The 19,556-nt window shown below is 36.7% G+C and overlaps 3 protein-coding genes across 4 annotated transcripts; 1 reads left to right on the top strand and 2 right to left on the bottom strand.

Moving 5' to 3' along the window:
• Positions 1 to 255: 255 nt before the first annotated feature.
• On the bottom strand, positions 256 to 3,348 carry LOC130718291 (photosynthetic NDH subunit of lumenal location 1, chloroplastic). The gene is made up of 8 exons (XM_057568840.1): positions 3,191 to 3,348; positions 3,016 to 3,112; positions 2,325 to 2,408; positions 2,142 to 2,215; positions 1,728 to 1,850; positions 1,580 to 1,651; positions 1,373 to 1,469; positions 256 to 506 (listed from the first exon to the last, which is right to left on the bottom strand). Exons 1-8 carry the CDS (start codon positions 3,242 to 3,244, stop codon positions 403 to 405), a joined length of 705 nt encoding a protein of 234 aa, XP_057424823.1. The 5' UTR covers positions 3,245 to 3,348; the 3' UTR covers positions 256 to 402.
• Positions 3,349 to 6,866: 3,518 nt separating this feature from the next.
• LOC130720551 (uncharacterized) lies at positions 6,867 to 9,863 on the top strand. The gene is made up of 5 exons (XM_057571204.1): positions 6,867 to 7,048; positions 7,138 to 7,286; positions 7,392 to 7,440; positions 7,651 to 7,793; positions 9,609 to 9,863. The coding sequence occupies exons 1-5, from the start codon at positions 7,000 to 7,002 to the stop codon at positions 9,693 to 9,695; spliced, it is 477 nt and encodes a 158-aa protein (XP_057427187.1). The 5' UTR covers positions 6,867 to 6,999; the 3' UTR covers positions 9,696 to 9,863.
• Positions 9,864 to 13,129: 3,266 nt separating this feature from the next.
• Positions 13,130 to 19,132, bottom strand: LOC130721346 (ATP-dependent RNA helicase DEAH12, chloroplastic-like). 2 transcript variants are annotated; one of them, XM_057572124.1, is made up of 3 exons: positions 18,214 to 19,132; positions 14,926 to 18,061; positions 13,130 to 14,613 (listed from the first exon to the last, which is right to left on the bottom strand). In XM_057572124.1, exons 1-3 carry the CDS (start codon positions 19,015 to 19,017, stop codon positions 13,400 to 13,402), a joined length of 5,154 nt encoding a protein of 1,717 aa, XP_057428107.1. In that variant the 5' UTR covers positions 19,018 to 19,132; the 3' UTR covers positions 13,130 to 13,399. The 2 variants fall into 2 exon arrangements, with proteins under 2 accessions (XP_057428107.1, XP_057428108.1); XM_057572125.1 differs by having other exon boundaries at positions 14,926 to 18,072; positions 18,214 to 18,354.
• Between the last annotated feature and the right edge of the window lie 424 nt (positions 19,133 to 19,556).

Here is a 19,556-nt window from a genome sequence, read left to right as displayed (position 1 = left end):
ATTGTATACCAAATCTATTTACGTGTTAATTTTCAAACGGTGTCTCTCTTATTCAGATTCATTGCAATCGGATTTTTCTAAATTTACTGCAATTATAATTAAATTGGACGGTTGAATACTGCTTGACTGCTTGTGTGTCTATGTACCCAAAAAAAAATACTGCTTTTGTGTCTCTCTCAAGCTGATACTTGTAAACGGTTTAATTAAGCGCTTAGTTAACCTAGCTATTATTAGTCTAAATGTGGAGGCCGAGACTAAAGAAACTTTGGACATTCATGCAGGAAAATAAAAAACAAAATTTCAGATGATATCATTCACTTACAAAAGTTGCTCTTGATATATACTTACATATTTCAAACTTGATCAATCTGTAGGCAAATTAGGACATGCTCCTGTAACATATCAAATGTCAAGGAGCCTAAAGGAGTCTGCTACCACTTTAAGCTGATTTCGTACTCTTTTCCATCTCCTTTCATTGGCTCCCACAATTAATGTGTAGTACCTTCCTGTAAAAAGTGCAGGTTACTAGTGTTACAAATATAACTTCTTATAGGATACTCGGGTTATGAAATGATACTAAGAGTCCTTGTGATCAAGTGGTCAAGAATTTGATCATTGATGACCCATTATTTTAATTAAAAAAAAAAGAGTTGAATTTCTGCATAAAATGGGCGAACTTGCATTTTCCACTTTTTAATAACACTAGCCTTTTGCATAAGGGAACGTGTTAGAAATATAATTTTAATACATTTCTGTGTTCACCTAACAAATTGACAACTAGTATGCAACTTCAATTGATACCATTATATAAAGCAACTTCAATCTAGACCAAGATATTATCAATTCCCCCATCTTTCATCATGAATTACCTAGACATATTTGCTCCGGTGAAAAAATAGCAACTTTTTATTGTTATTTGAAATCCTAGTATGAATACTGAGCTTTTAACTAGATAGAGAACATGTCATTACCCTTCTGCAGTTGGCTTCTGATGTCTAAACACATAAGGTATACTATTTATTAAGCTTTCTCATAGTCATGGGCAAGAAATCAAGTTCAAACAAATTTATATGTTAGCTTTGATATCTGTTTTTGTGACACCCAAAAGTCACATATTTTAGAAGAAATTGGCTTCATTTGAAGAATTAATCTTTTCAAAGCATTCCTGAAACTGCAAATGCCATCAGTTTTATCATGTCTTTTGATCAGAGCCACATATGTTTTGTTTATTTTCTATCAGTGTCCCTTGCAATCATCTTTTCTGCATGGAATGTTTTGTCATATGAACATATATAAGCTAACAGGACAGAGTAGTCCATACTGAGTTAGGATTGCTTGGAGAGGACATTAATGGAGATGGCTTGATACTTACCATTTCCTATAGCAACTGTTGTAAAGGAGGCACTAGAGAAATTTGGTGATGTAAGTACATATTCAAATGTATAGTAATGTTTTCCATCTATATTTTTCTGCATTCACAATTCAAAAAGAGTTGTCATTTCCCCCTTGAAAATCAACATCAAGGCTCAATTTAAAGGGAAAAAAAATCATTTGGAGAAGAAATAATATGAAAAGAAACCTCCTGCATGTCATATATTGTTGAGATTTGGGTTGGCGTTGAATATTTATGTTTCACCAAATTGGGAACAACCTGCTTGACACACAAACTGGTTAAGTATAAATTAGACTCTAGAGCATAATTAGGACACAATGTGCAGCATCTTCACCTCTTCTATTGGACCCATATCTCTGATGTCTTTCTTCTCAGTTGGTAAAAATCTCACCCTTACATTTTGTAACTGCAGATATCTGTCTTTGAATGCAGAATCATGTGCCCTGAAGTCAAATTCCTAGGGGAAAAAGAAATCATTCAGACACTACTGAGAAATTATCTGGTTGGAAGTAGCATTTTCTGAGATTACAGATTAGTATGATTAGGAGAGGGAGCCTTGGCGCAACGGTGACTTTGAGGTCACATGTTTGAGTCGTGGAATCAGTCTCTTGGTAAAATGCAATGTAAGGCTGCCTACATTAGATCCACAAGGTCTAGCCCCTCTCAGGACTTCGAGCAAAGCGGGAGCTTAATAGTACCAGGTATACCCTTTTTATTTTACAGATTAGTATAATTCATTGATTCTTACCTTCCAATCTGAGGGATATACATAAGAATACCCATCTGAATAGTCCACAAAAGCTCGGTATCTATCTGGTATTTCTACAAAAGAAGGAACAATATAATTTCAAAATTTCAGAAGATTGTGACTCCTCTAGTAATAGTGAATTGAAGCTCAAAAACACAAAATATGACCACCAGGCATGAATACCTTCAGCAAAGAGCAATCTTGTTGGTTGTAAATTTGCTGTTATTGCTCCAATACCCAACAATAGCAATCTTCTCTGGGAGTGGCCTGATAATTGAAAATTAGATGAGAAAAAATCCTGATGTTTTAAAATTATCAATAAATTAACTAAACAAAATTTAGTATTGCAAAAGAGAACTTTCTCTATTATCCAATTCTCACTTTTCACCAAAAAGATAGCTAAAAATCTGTTCTGAATGTTCATTTCAGGATGAATTTAAAGTGAAAATTCAGATCAAGCTTGAATGAAGATTGTTACTTCTGGTTTGTGATGCTTGACTAGCACAGACATTGAAATACTCATTGTAAACTAAGTAAAATTGATCTGAATGTCTCTAAAACTTGATTATCAGTAGCAGAAAATTCAGTTTAAGCTTCTTTGTTCCGATGCTTGATTAGCAAAGAGCCAAAGACACTAAGTGCATTCTAGAAATTCTTCTAAATTGATTCTGAAACCAAAATCAATTATGGAGAGAAGCTTTTGTGAAACTTGATTATCAGTACCAAGTATTCAGTTTAGGCTTCTGGGTTCTGAGGCTTGACTAGCACATACACTGAAAAACTCATTGTAAAGTAAAAAAAATCAAAGTAAAATTGATCTGAATGTCCTTGAAACTTGATTATCAGTAGCAGAAAATTCAGTTTAGCCTCTTACTTTCTTCACTGGAAGTGGTTTCAGTTGCACAAGAAACATTGTTGGAATGTGAAGTTGATGTAATGCGAGGCAAATGATTTGAATGTGGCAAATTTAACTGCAATTAACAGAATTGAGTAGGTGAGGTGGGAATAAAGAACATGGTCTGAATGAAAGAAAAAAATCATCAACACACCTTATGGGATACACAGGGTGAAGTCCAGCTCAAAGAGCATGAAGAAACTGCCATACCTGACAGTGGTTTAAAGCTTCACTGTGAAGATGGTATGTGTGTGTGCTGAAATATTGGATAATAGAATTTAGAGCTTGTGGTCATGTGACAATTAAACATGTCCCTCACTTTTTTTCCTTCTATTATTTGTCATTGGATAATCCACAGTGAGATTTTTATTTTTTGTCAAAACAGTGAGATAATTCATTCTCATTCCAAGTTTAGAGTTGAGATGGATTGGGCTTGGCCAAGAATAATGACATATCATGGTTCTGAAAATACAAAATAGTTTTCAAAAGTCAGGATACATTGTGGTAAAGTATGAAGGCCCGAGCCTCTTTTCTTTTGGGCTGGTTCAGTTTGCTGGGGAGACATGGGAATAAAATTATTGGAGTTTTTTTTATGTTACAGTATAAATTATCTAATAATTTTCTCTAATATTGTCACATTCATTTGCGACATTGATTATTTGATTCTCCATTTTAAATATGATTATGTATGTTTACAGAATTTTTTTGATGCTTAACAACAAACAAAGCAAAACAGAAAGGCAAAGAAAGAAAACCCCCTACAACCTTACAAAGATTGTACTTAGAGAGTTAGCTAACAACAAAGGCTCCAAGTCAGGTGGGGGGTCCTGAACAAGGAGGAAATTTAAATTCTGACTAGCTCTCATCTTAGCTAAAAAAATCCACACACGAATTGAACATGGATAATATGCAAATTGTGTTAAAAATTAACAAAAATGTTAACATAAGCATTATTTTGCGCACTTTGACAACTTTAAAGAGTTAAATGTACGTTTTTAAACACCGAGGGCTAAGCCGCGCCTGACTCAAACTTCAGGGAGTAATTTGTTTTCTTTCCTATATAGTAAGTAAATCATAGTTTATACACTCTTTAATTAAATAAATTCATAATCTTATTTTAATAAATTTCTGCAATGTGTGTCTTGTGTATATCGTTTAACCTCTGATTCATTTTCTACTTTGAAGAGTAACTTTTTCATTTCTTATTTCATTTTCTTTTAACCCATTTGAATTTTATATATCATTATAGTATTTCTTTTACTACGACTAACAAAATAGTCAACACTTAACAAACATGGTACTATCATGATGGAAATAACAATTTTATTTTATTGACCAACCAATATATTGTGTGGGCAAAAAATATGATGATAATGAAATATAAATAGACATATAGTAGAATTTGGATGGTAAAATATGCTTTCAAGATGTGATCAGAAAAAAAAAAATCTTTCTTAATTATTTTGTTTTTTAGCTTTTGACATTTATTTCATTGTTTTTGTTGTTTTACAAACCTAATACTATAAATGATCCTAATACATTCTCAAAAACATGCAGATTATTTGTTTTTAACAAAATCTTTATTTTGTTTATGTAGATTTAATATTGAAAAACATGCAGATTTAATATTGAAAAATAAAATTTGTATATATTTATTGGGATGATATGAGGGTGACACGTGGCAAAACCTTCTAGAAAAAAACCTTCCTTTAGTATATTATATAGATATAGATTACCAGGGTGTGGCATGCGTTCAGCATTTTTATTCCGGTTGAACCAAAATACCAAAATACCAAAAAGCCCAATAGCATCTTAGTCGACCTAAAATACTTGTCGGGCAAGAAAATGTACGTTATAAGAATGAGCGAAAGAACACCACATCCGCCGAATGATTGCACGACGACCTGGAGCAAAACATATGAGCAGGAGGCCTAATGTCAACTTTGCGATCGAGAGGTTCTTCTCAAAGGCCTCTCATGAACTTACAGAGATAATGACAAATAATCGTAAGTGTATAAATACAAGTGTGATCGTTCGTTTACTTTAACACACTATTTATTCTTACAGTAATGACCTCTTCCACCTCAAAAGAGAGGTGTGTAAGTAACATTATTCTTTATTCTTACAATCTCCAAGTTCTTTCTAGACCCCGAGATTCTCTCCTAGACTTCTAACTCTCTTCACTGACTTGAGCGTCAGAATATCTTTTTCCATCATGTCTCGAGTTCAAGTCCTATGATAGGAAAAAACTCCGCTTAAGAGAGTTAACATCACCATGATGAACATGACTCTGGCTCGACCAAAATCGTCTTGCGGGATGTTATCTGCGAATAAAAAATAAAATATCTCAATCATATGCATCAATCACACACACATAGAGTTCGAAGTGGTGATGATGTGGTGAAATGTAGTAGATGCTATATAGAGTAGATGTTTCTAGAATAAGCATAGAATAACCAAACCCAAACCAGAGCATAATCACGGCTTTTGTACCCTACTGGTATAATTTATTTTGGAAATTACAGGTTTGGGGTACTTTTTTTTTTATTTACCAAACTAGTCTAAATCGCCACTGTCAGTGGCGATTCTATTTTTTTTTTTTTTACTTTTTTAAAGAATCGCCAATGCTATTGGCGTTTTTGTTTTTTTTTTTCGTTTTTTACATAAATCGCCAACCATGTTGGCGTTTTCTCTTCTTTTTTTAAAAAAAAATTTTTTTACTTAAAATTGCCAACATAGTTGGCGTTTTCTTTTAAAACTGCCAACATAGTTGGCGTTTTCTTTTTGTTCCTTTTATTTATTTATTTTTCTTAAAATCGCCAACCCAGTTGGCTTTTTCTTCTTGTTGTTTTTTTAATTTTTTTTAAAAATAGTAATTAGAAATTTAGAATGATATTTAATTAATTGATACTCACACACAATTTTGACTCAAAAGACATGCCTACCACAAGTTCACTACTAACATTTTGGCTACCATTTGCCCTTTCTTGTGTGTAACCATCTGGAAAATTTGTATCTTCAAATGCTTCACTGTTAATATTAGTGTAGAAAGGTGATAACATGACATCATTTGAAGGTTCTCCTTCACATTCCTCATTTATATTATCCTCTTCTTCACTGAAATCAGACACATTATCCCTAATTAAAGTATTATCAGAAACACCTGAACCACCAATGAAATTATTTGACATCTGCAAATTTTAAAAGACCATATGAATATTTTTATAAATATAAATGAGAATTAGAGTAAAGCTAAGACAACTATGTATAAACAAAAGTCACAATTTTACCTTGGAAATTTAAGAAACAACTCAAGAAATCTTCTAGTAAACAGAAGGAGCTCAAGTGTTCAATCCAAACATCTGTATGTATTTGTTGTGTAACAATATGCTTATGAAGGTGCATATTTATAGGGTCTTAATATATTAAAAAAATATAAAATAAAAAACCAACATGATTGGCGATTTGAAAAACAGTGGAGGAAAAAACAAAAGGTATAAAACGCCAACTGGGTTGGCGATTTTAAGAGAAATAAATAAATAAAAGGAACAAAAAGAAAACGCCAACTATGTTGGCAATTTTAAGTTAAAAAAATTTTTTTTAAAAAAAGAAGAGAAAACGCCAACATGGTTGGCGATTTATGTAAAAAACGAAAAAAAAAAAAAACAAAAACGCCAATAGCATTGACGATTCTTTAAAAAAGTAAAAAAAAAAAAATAGAATCGCCACTGACAGTGGCGATTTATACTAGTTTGGTAAATAAAAAAAAAATACCCCAAAACTGTAATTTCCAAAATAAATTATAACAGTTGGATACAAATGCCCATAATCACGCGTGTCATTGCCAAGGAATAACAAAGAAAACCGGCAAACGAAGAAGGAAGAGGAAGAACCAGAAACAGATAACAAAAGGAAGAAGAAGAAGAAGAAGGTGAGTTCACCAACACACTACAAAGAAAAAAAATGGCGGAGAAATTGGCCCCCGAAAAGCGTCACATCTTCCTCCACAACGGTACCTTTTCCATTTCCCCCATCTCTCAATTTCGTTCTGTTATTGTTCAACACAATCCAAATCAAACGAACCCATTTTTGTTGATTTAGGTCAAAAAGTGTTCGAGTGGGATCAAACCCTAGATGAAATCAATATTTACATCAATCTTCCTCCCAATGTTCATTCCAAGCAATTCTACTGTAAGATTCAGTCCAAGCACATCGAACTTGGAATCAAAGGCAATCCTCCGTATCTCAACGTAAACCCTAATTTCCCAATTCTTTATATCCATTTTCGTTTCTTATTTGTCTCTTTTTGCCCCTTTTAACTTATTGTATTTATTTGTTTGTGGGTAATTTCACAGCATGATTTTACTAGCCCGGTGAAGACAGATTCTTCATTTTGGACCTTAGGTAAAGGTTTATATTTTCGTTTGTTTTTGCTTTTTTGGAGGGTGTAAATTGTTCCATGTAAAATATTTTCCTTTTTATGACATTAACTTGGTATTGGAATCAACTGGGTAGGATTTGTTTTTCCTAAGAAGATAAATTTGTGTCGTTTATTCGGCCTTGGTTCGGTTAAGTTGGTTGGTTGATGCTGATATTGGGAATTTGATATTGCAGAGGATGATATAATGCACGTCACGCTGCAAAAGAGAGACAAGGGTCAGACATGGGCTTCTCCCATATTAGGTCAGGGTCAGCTGGATGCTTACACTACTGATATTGAACAGAAGCGCCTCATGCTTCAGAGATTTCAGGAGGAGGTGATTTTTTACTTTCACTGAAATCCCTTTTCATAGGCTGGAGTTCAGTAGTTGATTAATTTGCATGTTATGAAATGATATATCTAGCATATGCTTCTCCGCTTCCTTTGATCATTTGATGTAATGGTTTGATCTGCTTATATTAGAGTCCTCTCATTTTCAGTTTGATACTTGATAGTCATCCTCTTTCCTATTTATTGTTCTCCAGTTCATCTTTACCTTCCCATTCTGTTTTGTATGTTTAAAGAGAGCATCAATCTATCATTTGAAGTCACGTAAATCCATAGTCGAAGCATTTTTAACCCTGATATGTTCAGCTGTCTATCATTGGAATACAAAGTGTATTGACTGTTGCCAATTGATGTGAAAGTTCATCAGTTGATTGATAATTTGGTGTCCCAGACTGATTATGTTATGGATTATTAGCATTTCAGTCTTTTGCTTGAGTATTTGCTTCCTGCCATTCCAACCCGTTCTTTCTCCCTAGTCTCCTAACTTTACGATAATTTAATCACCTATTACTAGTGTTTTGGATTATCAGCATCTTGCTTGAGTATTTTCTTCTTGCCATTCTAATCCATTCTTCTCCCTTAGTTCCTTGAATTTTGTGATAATTTAATCGCCTGTTACTAGTGCTTTTTCTAATTGTTCTGTGAGCCTCAAATTTTGATTGTGCCAATATATCAAAACTCAAAAGGCCTAAATTTTGTTTGTTCTTGAAGTTTACATTTTTTCCTGTATTGCATATATAGAAAATCCGTTTCATCTGTTACCTTACTACTAGCATTAAGCTGCAATTACTGATGTGTATCCTGAAATTTCAATTCTAATGGTTTGATCTGACTAATGTTTAAAGTTGTCCTGGTTATAACACTGCTATGTATTCTACATGCAGATGAAACATAATTAATATCTTCCTGAGTGTTTCTTATCCCCAGACTTGTCCTTTATATGTCTATGGATACATGGGGGAAGGGGGTGGTTCTTTTATTGTGATACTGAGGGTTACTTTAAAGTTTAAAACTGGAATAGCTGCTAAAAATTAAATTCCCCTACTCCTTTTTTTGGTAGATGTTATTTTTTGCTTAAATTGTGTATAACATTGACAAGAGGATCTGATGATTAGAAGGTATAGAACTTTCCATTACCACACTAATTACTTGTGCTGTGGGTAGAAGCAAGTCATGTTGAGATGAAAATTTTGCTTATTAAGAGTTTAAGAGTACCTGCACTTGAGGCTGTATTACAAGTTGATCTACTCTCCCATTTTGTTGTTCGTTTGGTCTCACCAACTAATGTCAACCTGCCTTGATTAGTGAGCAGGGTTGAAGTAATAGCGAACTTGCCATTCTGTTCCTATTAGACTTTTGAATGATATTCTTAAACTTATGTTCCCATTAGACTTTTGTTGGATATTCTTAAACTTAGTAGCGGATAATTTCATTATTTGATGCATAGTTAGATTTTGATTTGCGTACTGGGTTACTTGAGACTATTATCAATTGATCTTTTGGTTTTGACCACAACTGAAATTGTTCACCCTTTCTGTTGGATTTTGAACCCTCCCTAGGAAAAAAAAAGTTTGATGTTGTGTTGTAAAACTTGTAATAGATGCTGCCGGTCTAAAACATATCCACGGAAAAAGAGAAGGGAAACTGGCAAATTTCATAACTGTTTGGGGCAACAGATAAAAGATTGTGTTAGATTCTCTAATAATAACCATGAAACATGTTTCGATGTTTAGGTTTAACTTTAAGTGGGATGATAATCTTTCTGCTTCCACGGTTCCTCACGATTATGTTGTGCCTCGTGCAGAATCCAGGTTTTGATTTTTCACAAGCTCAATTCAGTGGAAACTGTCCTGATCCAAGGACCTTCATGGGTGGAATCCGATCAGATTGATCTTTGCTGCAGTAGTTTGTATTTGCCTGCTGTAAGATTACAATAAGATAGTGAATAATTTGTGTAATCCCATTATTCGCACTTATTTTAATTTATGCAGTCCATGTAATGAATGACCGACTGTGTAATGAATGACCGACTGTATTGACACCCTGTGGTATTTGTTAATCTGTCTGCTGCCCCGCCCCTGGCTTCCTAATTATGTATAGCATTCTAGCAAGACATGTCTTAGCCGTTCATATTTTGAAATATGATGTTCAGTGGCGGAGGGACAGGGGTGACTTACCCCTGCCTATGGATTTTAGGAAAATCCCAACCAAAAAAATTTGAAGCAGATCCACAGTACAGAGTTATCTGGTTTGCAAGAGTTTTGAAAAGTCTGGAATTCGTTTCTTGCTCTGTATATACATCTCTGTTCTTTAACTTGGCTGGTTGGCTCTTGTTTTGCTGGTGTGATGGGACCTTTGGCTCTGTTTCTCGCGGTTTCTATGCTTTGGGTTTGCTGGTGTTGTTACTAGTCGAGATTAACCTAAGTCTTGCCCACTTTTGTTCTCTTTCCCCCTTTTTTCCTTTCCCCTGTAATGGCGTTTTGCTCTGTTTTTCTTTCTGTTGCATGCAATTTTTACAGAAACCAGAAACTAGATCTGATGGATAGATGAACGGTGCACAAAATCTGTTGAGACAATTTAGGGTTTTTTTTTTTTTTGGTCAATAGACAATTTAGGGTTACCCACCTAATTCGTATAATGGAAATGGGCCCGTAAAAAGTTCTTTTTGTTACTATACCTCTATTTGGGTCACAATGTAATTCTTTTCAAGTTGATATTCAGGTAGCGTTTGGCCCGACTTTTTTTTAACTTAAAAGTTACTTTAAAGCTAAAGATAAAAATAAGAGCTTTAAATATAAGGTTAAAGTTGTTTGGTAATTTTTATATTTTTCCACCTTAAATAACATGTGCTATTCACACATACTCATCTAAACATTTTGTCAAACACTTGACTTGCGCTTTTATATACATGATCAAACCTTCACAAAGCTTCACGACACTTTTGCCCACAAGTATTATACAGATCAAACACAATGGTCAAAGCAAATCTAAAGGAAGCAATTTTGCAATTTAAAAAAGTTTTCATCCACTCAAGTGACTCAATCCATCTTTCCAGACATGGTCATTTCCCTGTTGAAAACACCAAAATTAACCCTTCCATAACACTTTGAAATTGATTTCGTCAACAATATCAGTAAAAATCAAAATAGAAACAAAAATTTGTGAAGAAGGAAAGGGTCTTGTTCCTGTCAATTTTTTTTTTAAATACCATGTCTTGGCCTGTGACCACCATGACAGAGTTCATCCTCCTTTTCAAACCATCACTTCCAAGTTTCATCCTTCTTTCTATTCGACCAGTTAGCGGATGCCCTTTGATAGCATGTAATGGTGAAGAACGAAGTTTGATGATTAGTGACTTAGCGATCCACACAATAGATGCATGAAATAAAATTTAGCCTTTTCAAAAAAGCTCCTATTGATAGCCTTGGCTTATAAGTTACTTTTCTTCATTTTCTTTGTAAAATTTAAGGAGCTTATTTTTTAAGGAGCTTATGTTAAAATCTGTTTGGCCCAACTTTACCTTAAAAGTGACTTTTAAGTCAAAAATAAGCTGGGCCAAACACTACCTCAGTGACCAAAAAAAAAGTTGATCTGTGCTCGTTGGAGCAAAACCAAAAGAATTATTTTTTACAAAATGATTGACACTAATTGCTCGTTTTTTTTTTAAGAATTCCTAGCATTTCTAGTGAGAAGAGAGAAAGAGAGAATCATCATTGTTTTACACAGTTGAACTTGCTTGAGTCTCTAATTGTTTGAAATTGCATGGAAATGAAAGAAAATGATCAAGGCATTTTGTTCATTAGAGTAAATAACTACTTAGCCATATAGCCTACCTTTACTTAGGAAATCACTTTGTTACCCCACTTGAGCCAAAAAAAAAAAAAAAAGAAAGAAAAAAATTGAAAATTTCTTTGTTTTGTATATGATCCCAAAGCCTAAAAAGAAAAACAATGTCTCTCCCTCACTTTCTTAGTTAAGAGAGCATGAATGATGGGATTGTATAAATGTGTAAGTTAGGGGGAATGGAAACCATTGAACATATATTATGTTTTGTGTAGTGATTAATGTCAAACTTCTCAATCTTTGTTAAAAAAAATGAAGAAAGAAATGCGAGCTAAAAAAAAAAAAGAAAAAAATAAGGATTGAGAAGTTGAAAGGGAATGAAAGGGTTGATGAGTCATACAAATGTTAAGAAAATAGTGACAAAAGAGAGAATGGTTGAGAAGAGAGTAAAAGGTTGCTAGATATAAATTGTGATACATGTCGTTTTATGCTCTCTTAGCTAGAAAGTATTTGAATATCCAGAAAAACCAATGTTCTTTTGAAACTAGGCCCCATTACAACCCTAGAAAGACCTATGTGATTCTGGATTGACCATGCAGTTTGATGATTACTGAGACGAGTAGCAAGTTTGATTTGTGTGATTCATTGATAGATTTGAGTGAAACACTTACCCTTGAACTCTTGAGTTGTGCATTTGGAAAGTTTTGAGTGAATCCTTGATTAAAAGTAGGAAATTCAAATTGTGCTTAGAATCTCATGATTTGGGTATGCTTTCTTATCATGGTTTTTGGTTAATTGTTGTGGGCTTCACATGTGCTTAAAATCATGCAATGTTTAAAGTTTTTTTTTAAGATGGTTGTTCATGAGTCATGCTTGTTTAAGAACAAATTGTATATGTGTTTTGTTTACCAATACCTTTTGTTTGAGGGCAAACAAGGTCCCAAGTTAGGGGGAGTTGATAAGTGCCATATTTTCCTAGTTTTCATACACATTTTAGGCACTTATCTCAAGTGGTTTATGAGAAATCCCTATTAGTTTCTCTCATCTTGATTGGAATTTGTTATTTGATTGAGAGTTAAGCTCAAATGTGTTTTATGACTTATGGTATTTTTAGTCAAGTAGGCTTCCTTCCATAAACAAAACTGATTTATTTTCAACGCCATGGAAGAAACAATAGAATTACGAGAATTAATCCGAACATTGGAGGTAGAGTTTGAACTTTGAAGTGGATCTAATCTCGTCATTTCTCTTTGTTTCCAGTTTAAAGCAATACAATGTGTTACCCAAGCTTACTATTTTTCATTTGTATTGCAGAGTTTTTACCAAATTTACACACGCTTGTTCACACAAACAACAGAATTGTAAACCTAGTTGAAATAGATTCTTTAGCATCCTTCCAAAGCTGCAGTTCCTTAGTCTGCAAGCTGAAGTCCCTTGCTTGCAGATACAAGTTTTGAATAGCACTGCTACAATTTGGGTTGAGTTGATACATGAAACAAAATCTGCATATACAAATTTTTGCTTTAAATTTATACTCTAATGTAATTTGTAACCAACCATACATATATTCCTTTGTGCCAAACGAGTATTAGTCATAAACTTAATATGATTGCCCAGAAAACACAACCAAGTTTTTACGACACAATTTACAGAGACTTATATAGGATAACCTCGTGCACAACTGGATAATCCACGAGAGCTATTATATGTACATTAAATTATGAATAAGCTGCACATCTTCTGAGGCCTATCTATATAATATGCACACCACTATACTACACTTAATTTCTAAATTAGTACACAAATGGCAATCTAGATGATGGCCAAGTGTATAGTTCTTAAATGGTTATAACATTCATCACTGCTCAAAAAGATCTCCAAGCAAACCCAGCAGACATGCTTTCCACACTTGCACTCAACGTGATTGCAGCCATCTACCTTCTCAATTACATACCCACAGGCCGAACAGCTCTTAACTTGTTCTTTCCCTTTGCACCACTCCTTCAGAGATAAGTCCGGATCTTCCTTGAATTCTTTATATCTCTCGCATGAAAGGTATGGATGATACTCTACATGGCACCTGGTACAAGTCTCTGAATAACACGCCCCACAAACAAAGGGCTCACCACCGGTGTCCGGATCCACAACTCGATAAATTGAGGGGCAGTCAGGAGAGGGGCAGAACCGGTAAGTTCCCCCACTCGCGACCACAAAAGCACCCAAAGAAGCCCTGAAAAGTTCCTCCAGCTTATCATTTAATAAGAAAGATCTCAAATCTGTAAGCAGAATAGGATCTCCACAGCCCTCCTGAGAACAACATATTGGGAAAATTCCTTGGTTTTTTATAGCTGATTCACATTGCTCCACAAGACACAAACGGCAGAACAAATGACCACAGCCTTCAAGTTGGTATCCATCCTCAACTTCACATAAGCAAATTGGGCAGCTAGGTCCGGTGTCATGTCTCTTAACCAAATCATTACTTGAACGTGCAATCTCAAGAATTGCTTCCTCTACTCTTGGTTTCAACTCCTTGTTACCATGAAGAAATATTTGTTGGCTGCGAGTGTTGAGGTTAAGATCTACCCCAGGTACCTTCTGCTTTAGTCCATGGAGATCTGGCCCAAAATTCTTAACCACTTGCTTCATTAAGTCCGGAGGTAGATCCCTCCCTCTCAGATGGATTACCAACTGCCTTCCTTCGTGGAGAGAGAGTAGGGATTGAATCAGCTTCTGCTGAGCCCAATCAATCTTATCCGGAGAACCAAAAATCCGTAAATTCTGGTTGTGCCTGTCAAAAAGAATGTAAGTTCCTGTCTCTTGTTGTATTGAGCTTCTAAGACTGAAGCCGTCTCTGGAACACATGAGCTCTAGAACTGCAGGGTTGAGGCTGTTGTGCTCTATTGTTTTCCCTCTGGAAAGTTCTTCCAGAGGTCTCCTAACTTCTGCAACTGTCTTTGTGGCATTGGCTGTTATCCTCACTCGGTGGCAACCATTAGCAATCTTGTCTAGGTTCCACTCAAGACCTTAAGAAGACGAATGATTGTCAGTAATTAAATTGAAAATGAAAAACTTGGAAGAAAATAAAGAAATTAAGGTGTCTCATAGCTTGAGAAAGCTTCCAAATAATAACCATTGATCAATTCGAAATTTTATGAAACTCATCTACATAGTGTCGTGAATTAAAAAACAGGGTACGGAAAAAGCAACAATTTGTTTAAAAACATTAGGTTTCAGCCATGTATAATGTAAGTAAATGCATCTTAGCCTTTTAAAAAGGGCATCAAAAAATGAATCACAACCATCTGCAAAGGAAAAGGAGCAAAACAATAAAGTACCCTTTAGATTGTTGAAGCTTGCAAGTACTTTGTCCAGTTGTTCCTTAATCACGCGATACACTGGATGAGGAAATGTCAAGGAGCTATTGAACAACTGCTGGCAGTTTATCTTCTGCCATGAAAGAAATCCGGGCAACACCGTTCCTTCAATTGTCTCCAAAGCTTTTGCGGCCTCTAAATGTAATCTTCCATCGAAAGTGATTAAAGCTCTCATGAAAGCATCCTTCTGCTCAGGTGGAAACACCTGAACTCGACAAGAGCCAATGTGGGGGTTCCTTTTGGGCATTAAGGGGGAAATTGCTTTAAGAAGTGCCTCTTCACAAGCACTGCATGGTGGATTTCCAACTGCCTCTCCTCTCACCAAGAAAAAATCCAAAATCCTTCTACTTGTAGCAGTTCTTATTACATCAAAAACTTCACCTTCTGAAAGCTCTTTGGCAAACCCACTTATCACAACACTGTCCGCATACTTGTTGCTAATTTGACATCGAACATACCTTCCTCCAATAGCAAGGTTATAAAACTCTGTAATGATGAATCTGACATCCTGTATATCACATTTAACTATGGCAACTCCTTTGCTAAGCCTACGAGGCCAGTAAATTTTTGCTTTTACGGCAGGAAATGAAAATGGTTTACTCCCTCCAGTAGCAGATTGTGAAGTAACAATTTTCAAGGACGAGCCAGAGAACTCCTCTCCATCCAACTCAGCAGCTCTTTTGGCAGCATCAGGGGACAGAAATGTTATCCTGCCCCACTTTTCGCCATCCTCAACATCCTTTGCCATGCCTGTGAACTTGTGCACAGAACAGATACAACATGAGGTATTCTTCTCAAAAAACATCAAGAGCTCTTTGTCGTCAATTGCACTTACGTTTGGGTGATACACGTCAACACTCAAGGAACGTTTGTCAAGTTCCAAATGCTTTATCTCAGCACCAGACCCGAATAAAGCTACAGGTGGTGAGAAACCAGACCCATGATACAAGCATTTTTCCATACATTCAGCACGTAGCCACTTTTTCTCACATTCTAAAACATCATCAACCAACCTAAGGGCTGTATTCATATCATGTGAAGTGGCATATAACTGGGCATCATGCTGGTCAACATTCACTTGAATGAAGATACGTTCATCCATACAAGCTTTCCTTATCCGTGAAACAAGACCAAGCAAATTACTGTTGGCTTTCCCACAAAATCTCCTGAGAAGAATAGTGCCAAAACCAGTCAATGTCTTCATTTGCAACTTCCGTTCTTCCATCTTGGATACATCAAACAAGGGACGAGGGCAAAGGTCATGCAACGATTGAAAGTCAAAAGCACTTACACAGACCAAATATTCATTAGAAACTGAAAGAAGCTCGCCAAAAACCACCCAACCAGGTCTCTCAGCAAATACAAGCAAGGAACAAGACGGATGTAGTTGGACACATCTCCCCGTTTGTGCGACTTCATAACCAAGTTGATTGCATCCAGAGTACGTGGCCACATTCTCAGCAAGTGAGGAGAGTATAACCTTTTTCATATTCGTATCATGAAAAGAGGGTTTATAAGGGTCCCATCGCCAGTAAGATGGAGTGAAAAAGCTAAGTTCACGCTCAAGACAAGATACTAACTCCAAATATGTGTCATGGCATCTCCTCATAGATTTGGCATTGATGCTGTTTTCCCAACACCATTTATTCTTCCTCTCTGTAGGCAAAGCTTCCCATTCCATGTACACAGACAGAAGAGTAAAGAGGTCACCATCACGATGGCAAAATTGCACTTTGTGGCAATCAGATCTCTGTTTATCACCTTCATTACCAACTCTGCAAAATATGCTACTGGCATTGGTCATCATAGCAGCAAGGGCAATGCCTTCTCTACGCAAACAATGTCCGGAACAGCCAAGAATAAGTTTACCAAGTCTTGGTTCGATCCCCATTTTTACCAAGCATCTACCTTCATCAGTTAATTCATGAAAATTATTGTTCAGTTTAATCACTCCTAATTGAATTAGATTCCTGATCGCCATCTCAATAGAACTAGGACTTGGAGCATCCACAAAATCAAAATCCTGCACATTATTAACTCCTAAAGCAAGGATTCTCAAAACTGCTACACCGAGATGAACTCTTCGAATCTCCGGTTCTTGATTTAGTTCCATAGACTGATAGTCAGCTTCTGAATACAGCCTATAACACTTACCAGGCTCAGTCCTCCCAGCACGACCAGCCCGCTGATCAGCAGAGCTCTTGGTGATCCAGCTAACCTTAAGTACATTCATGCCACTGTTAGGATCGAATCGACTGTCTTTTACCAACCCAGAATCTATTACATACTTAACACCAGGAATTGTAAGGGACGTCTCTGCAAGATTTGTTGAAAATATCACTTTTCTTTTTCCAGGGAAGCTCTGGAAAACATGAAATTGCTCCTCAGATGAAAGTTTCCCATGTAAGGGCAAAGCAACAGCAGAGAGAGCTGTAAATTTTTCACAGGCCCATTCCACTTCTGCCTGTGAGGTCAAAAAGGCAAGAATAGTTCCCTCTTTCTCTCTTTTGTGAATCTCAGTTGCCATTCTGACGACATCGTAAACATATGAGGCCACAACAGCAGAAGAAGAATACCCTGCATCAGAAGGAGCATATCTCACCTCCACAGGAAATTTTCTCCCACGGACACCAAAAATTCCACAACCATAAAAGTAATCAGATAGCTGCTTGGCATCAGCTGTAGCAGACATAATGATAAGCCGCATTTCAACCCTCCTACAAAGTAAATTCTTTATTAGCGACAACAGTAGATCAGTATTTAAGCTCCTTTCATGAGCCTCATCAATTACGATACACGAGACCCCAAACAAATTCTTATCACTCATGTAGTGCTGCAATAAACAGTGATCTGTCATGAATGTTATCTTGGAATCAAACTCGTGCGAGGATGAAAACATGGAATAACACTTGATTGCGTTGTCACCACCATAACACCCGCTGCTTTCTTCCTGGACCCTTTGGGTCAATGATTTGGCAGCAATCTTGCGAGGCTGGGTGCACACAATGCACTCATCAGCACCAATGCCCGAATCAGCAAGAAACTGCACCAACTGTGTACTCTTGCCCGAACCGGTCTCTCCAATCAATACCATTATCTGTATATGCACTAGAAACATTAAACCAACTTCAAATAAACATACATTATAGTTTGGAAATTTATTAAATTGAAATTAAACCAACTTAAAAGAAGCATACATTATAGTTTGGAAATTTATTAAATTGAAATTAAAGTCCAAAATTCGATCACCTGTTGATGATGTATTTCGCGAAGAATATCCCTCCGGTATGCATAAATGGGCAATCCTTCTTCGAGCCTGCGACGTTCCCTGATGATGAGGCTTTGAATGTGCTTCCAGTCCAAACTACTTCCATCAAACCTGAATATAGGGACAAAATCTTCTTCACCTTCCTCCTCCTCCTCCAGATACTGCAATATGCACCGCATTGCGCACTGGAACTCCTTAATTCTCCTTTCAACCAAATCCTTCTCAACCTCAAGCCCATTCCTCTTGTGTCGCTGCTGTTCGAGCACGCCAATTGGCAACGGGGTACGCAGCGACTTTGCGACGTGAGCAATCTCTTTGGACAACTTGTCCCTCTCCTCCACCCATCGCTTCACCTCCTTGCCATCCATCAACCCCCTCACGTGGCTGGCGAAGAGGGATCGGAGGCGAGCTTCGAGCTCGACCCTGTCGGAGGGTAGTAGGACATTGGAGGAGAGTTCCGGCGTGAAATCATGGGCGCCAGAGAGGCGCGACTCCCATAGGCAGACGACGGCGTCACGTGCGTCCGTCCACTGCTGGAAATTGAGGGAGGCAGCGACACGGTCGCAGGGGTAGAAGGTGAAATTCTCCGGCCTGGGAATGCAGCGGGTGATGAGAGAGTCGACGTCGTCACGGCGGAGGCCGTGGCGGAGGCGCAGGAAGCAGAGATCGACGACGAAATTGGGAGCGCGGAGACGCTCCGGAGGACGGTCGAGGCGGTGGAATCCGGGCTTCCACCGGAAGTGCGGTGGTTGACGGTTGAAATCGGGGTGAGTGGTTTTCCTCATGACGAAACCCTAATTGGTGAAGTGTGTGTGTGTTTTGTGTGTGTGTGTGTGTGTTTTTTCTTCTCTTCTGAGTCTGTTGGTCTTCTCCACTTCTCACTTCTGTCACTCACTTTTCTCTGACTCTAGAACAATCTAATTCTTATGAGTATCAAAATTATTTATAAATAAATATTTTGTTATAGATTAATTTTAATTTTAATATTTTTCATTGATGCAACATTCAAGTCAATTTTTTAATTTATAAATATTATTATTTTCTAGCATGGCAGTGGGTGGTGTCGGAAACCGACGGCCAAGGTCATATGGTGGTGGTCGTGATTCAACTCTTTTTATTGACGGTGTTTGTGATACAACCATATATGTGGAGTTTAGAAAATTATTTAATTTGCTGTCGCAGGCTCATTATGGGGAGTCATCTTGCAGAGGAAGCGGAGGACGGGAAGGAGGAGCCGCTTTAGCTTTGTCAGGTTTGTTCATGCAAGAGATGCTCGTAAGGCGATAGTCATGTTTAATGGCGTCATGCTGGAGGAGGTCGTGCT

This window comes from Lotus japonicus, chromosome 5, assembly GCF_012489685.1.
Source record: "Lotus japonicus ecotype B-129 chromosome 5, LjGifu_v1.2".
Taxonomy (NCBI): domain Eukaryota; kingdom Viridiplantae; phylum Streptophyta; class Magnoliopsida; order Fabales; family Fabaceae; genus Lotus; species Lotus japonicus.
The sequence above is the reverse complement of the archived record's forward strand: the minus strand, read 5'-3'. Positions and strand labels throughout refer to the sequence as shown.

Bases quoted from the DNA above. Each gene is read 5' to 3' on its own strand.
- LOC130718291 (XM_057568840.1), bottom strand. From the start codon at position 3,244: ATGGCAGTTTCTTCATGCTCTTTGAGCTGGACTTCACCCTGTGTATCC. The intron at 2,216-2,324 runs GTATTCATGCCT...CTTCTTTTGTAG, and splicing joins AAGATTGCTCTTTGCTGAAG to AAATACCAGATAGATACCGA. The intron at 507-1,372 runs GTAAGTATCAAG...CACTTTTTACAG, and splicing joins AACAGTTGCTATAGGAAATG to GAAGGTACTACACATTAATT.
- LOC130720551 (XM_057571204.1), top strand. From the start codon at position 7,000: ATGGCGGAGAAATTGGCCCCCGAAAAGCGTCACATCTTCCTCCACAAC. The intron at 7,287-7,391 runs GTAAACCCTAAT...GTAATTTCACAG, and splicing joins GCAATCCTCCGTATCTCAAC to CATGATTTTACTAGCCCGGT. The intron at 7,441-7,650 runs GTAAAGGTTTAT...TTGATATTGCAG, and splicing joins TTCTTCATTTTGGACCTTAG to AGGATGATATAATGCACGTC.
- LOC130721346 (XM_057572124.1), bottom strand. From the start codon at position 19,017: ATGAGGAAAACCACTCACCCCGATTTCAACCGTCAACCACCGCACTTC. The intron at 18,062-18,213 runs GTGATCGAATTT...GTGCATATACAG, and splicing joins GCGAAATACATCATCAACAG to ATAATGGTATTGATTGGAGA. The intron at 14,614-14,925 runs GTACTTTATTGT...CGTCTTCTTAAG, and splicing joins AAGCTTCAACAATCTAAAGG to GTCTTGAGTGGAACCTAGAC.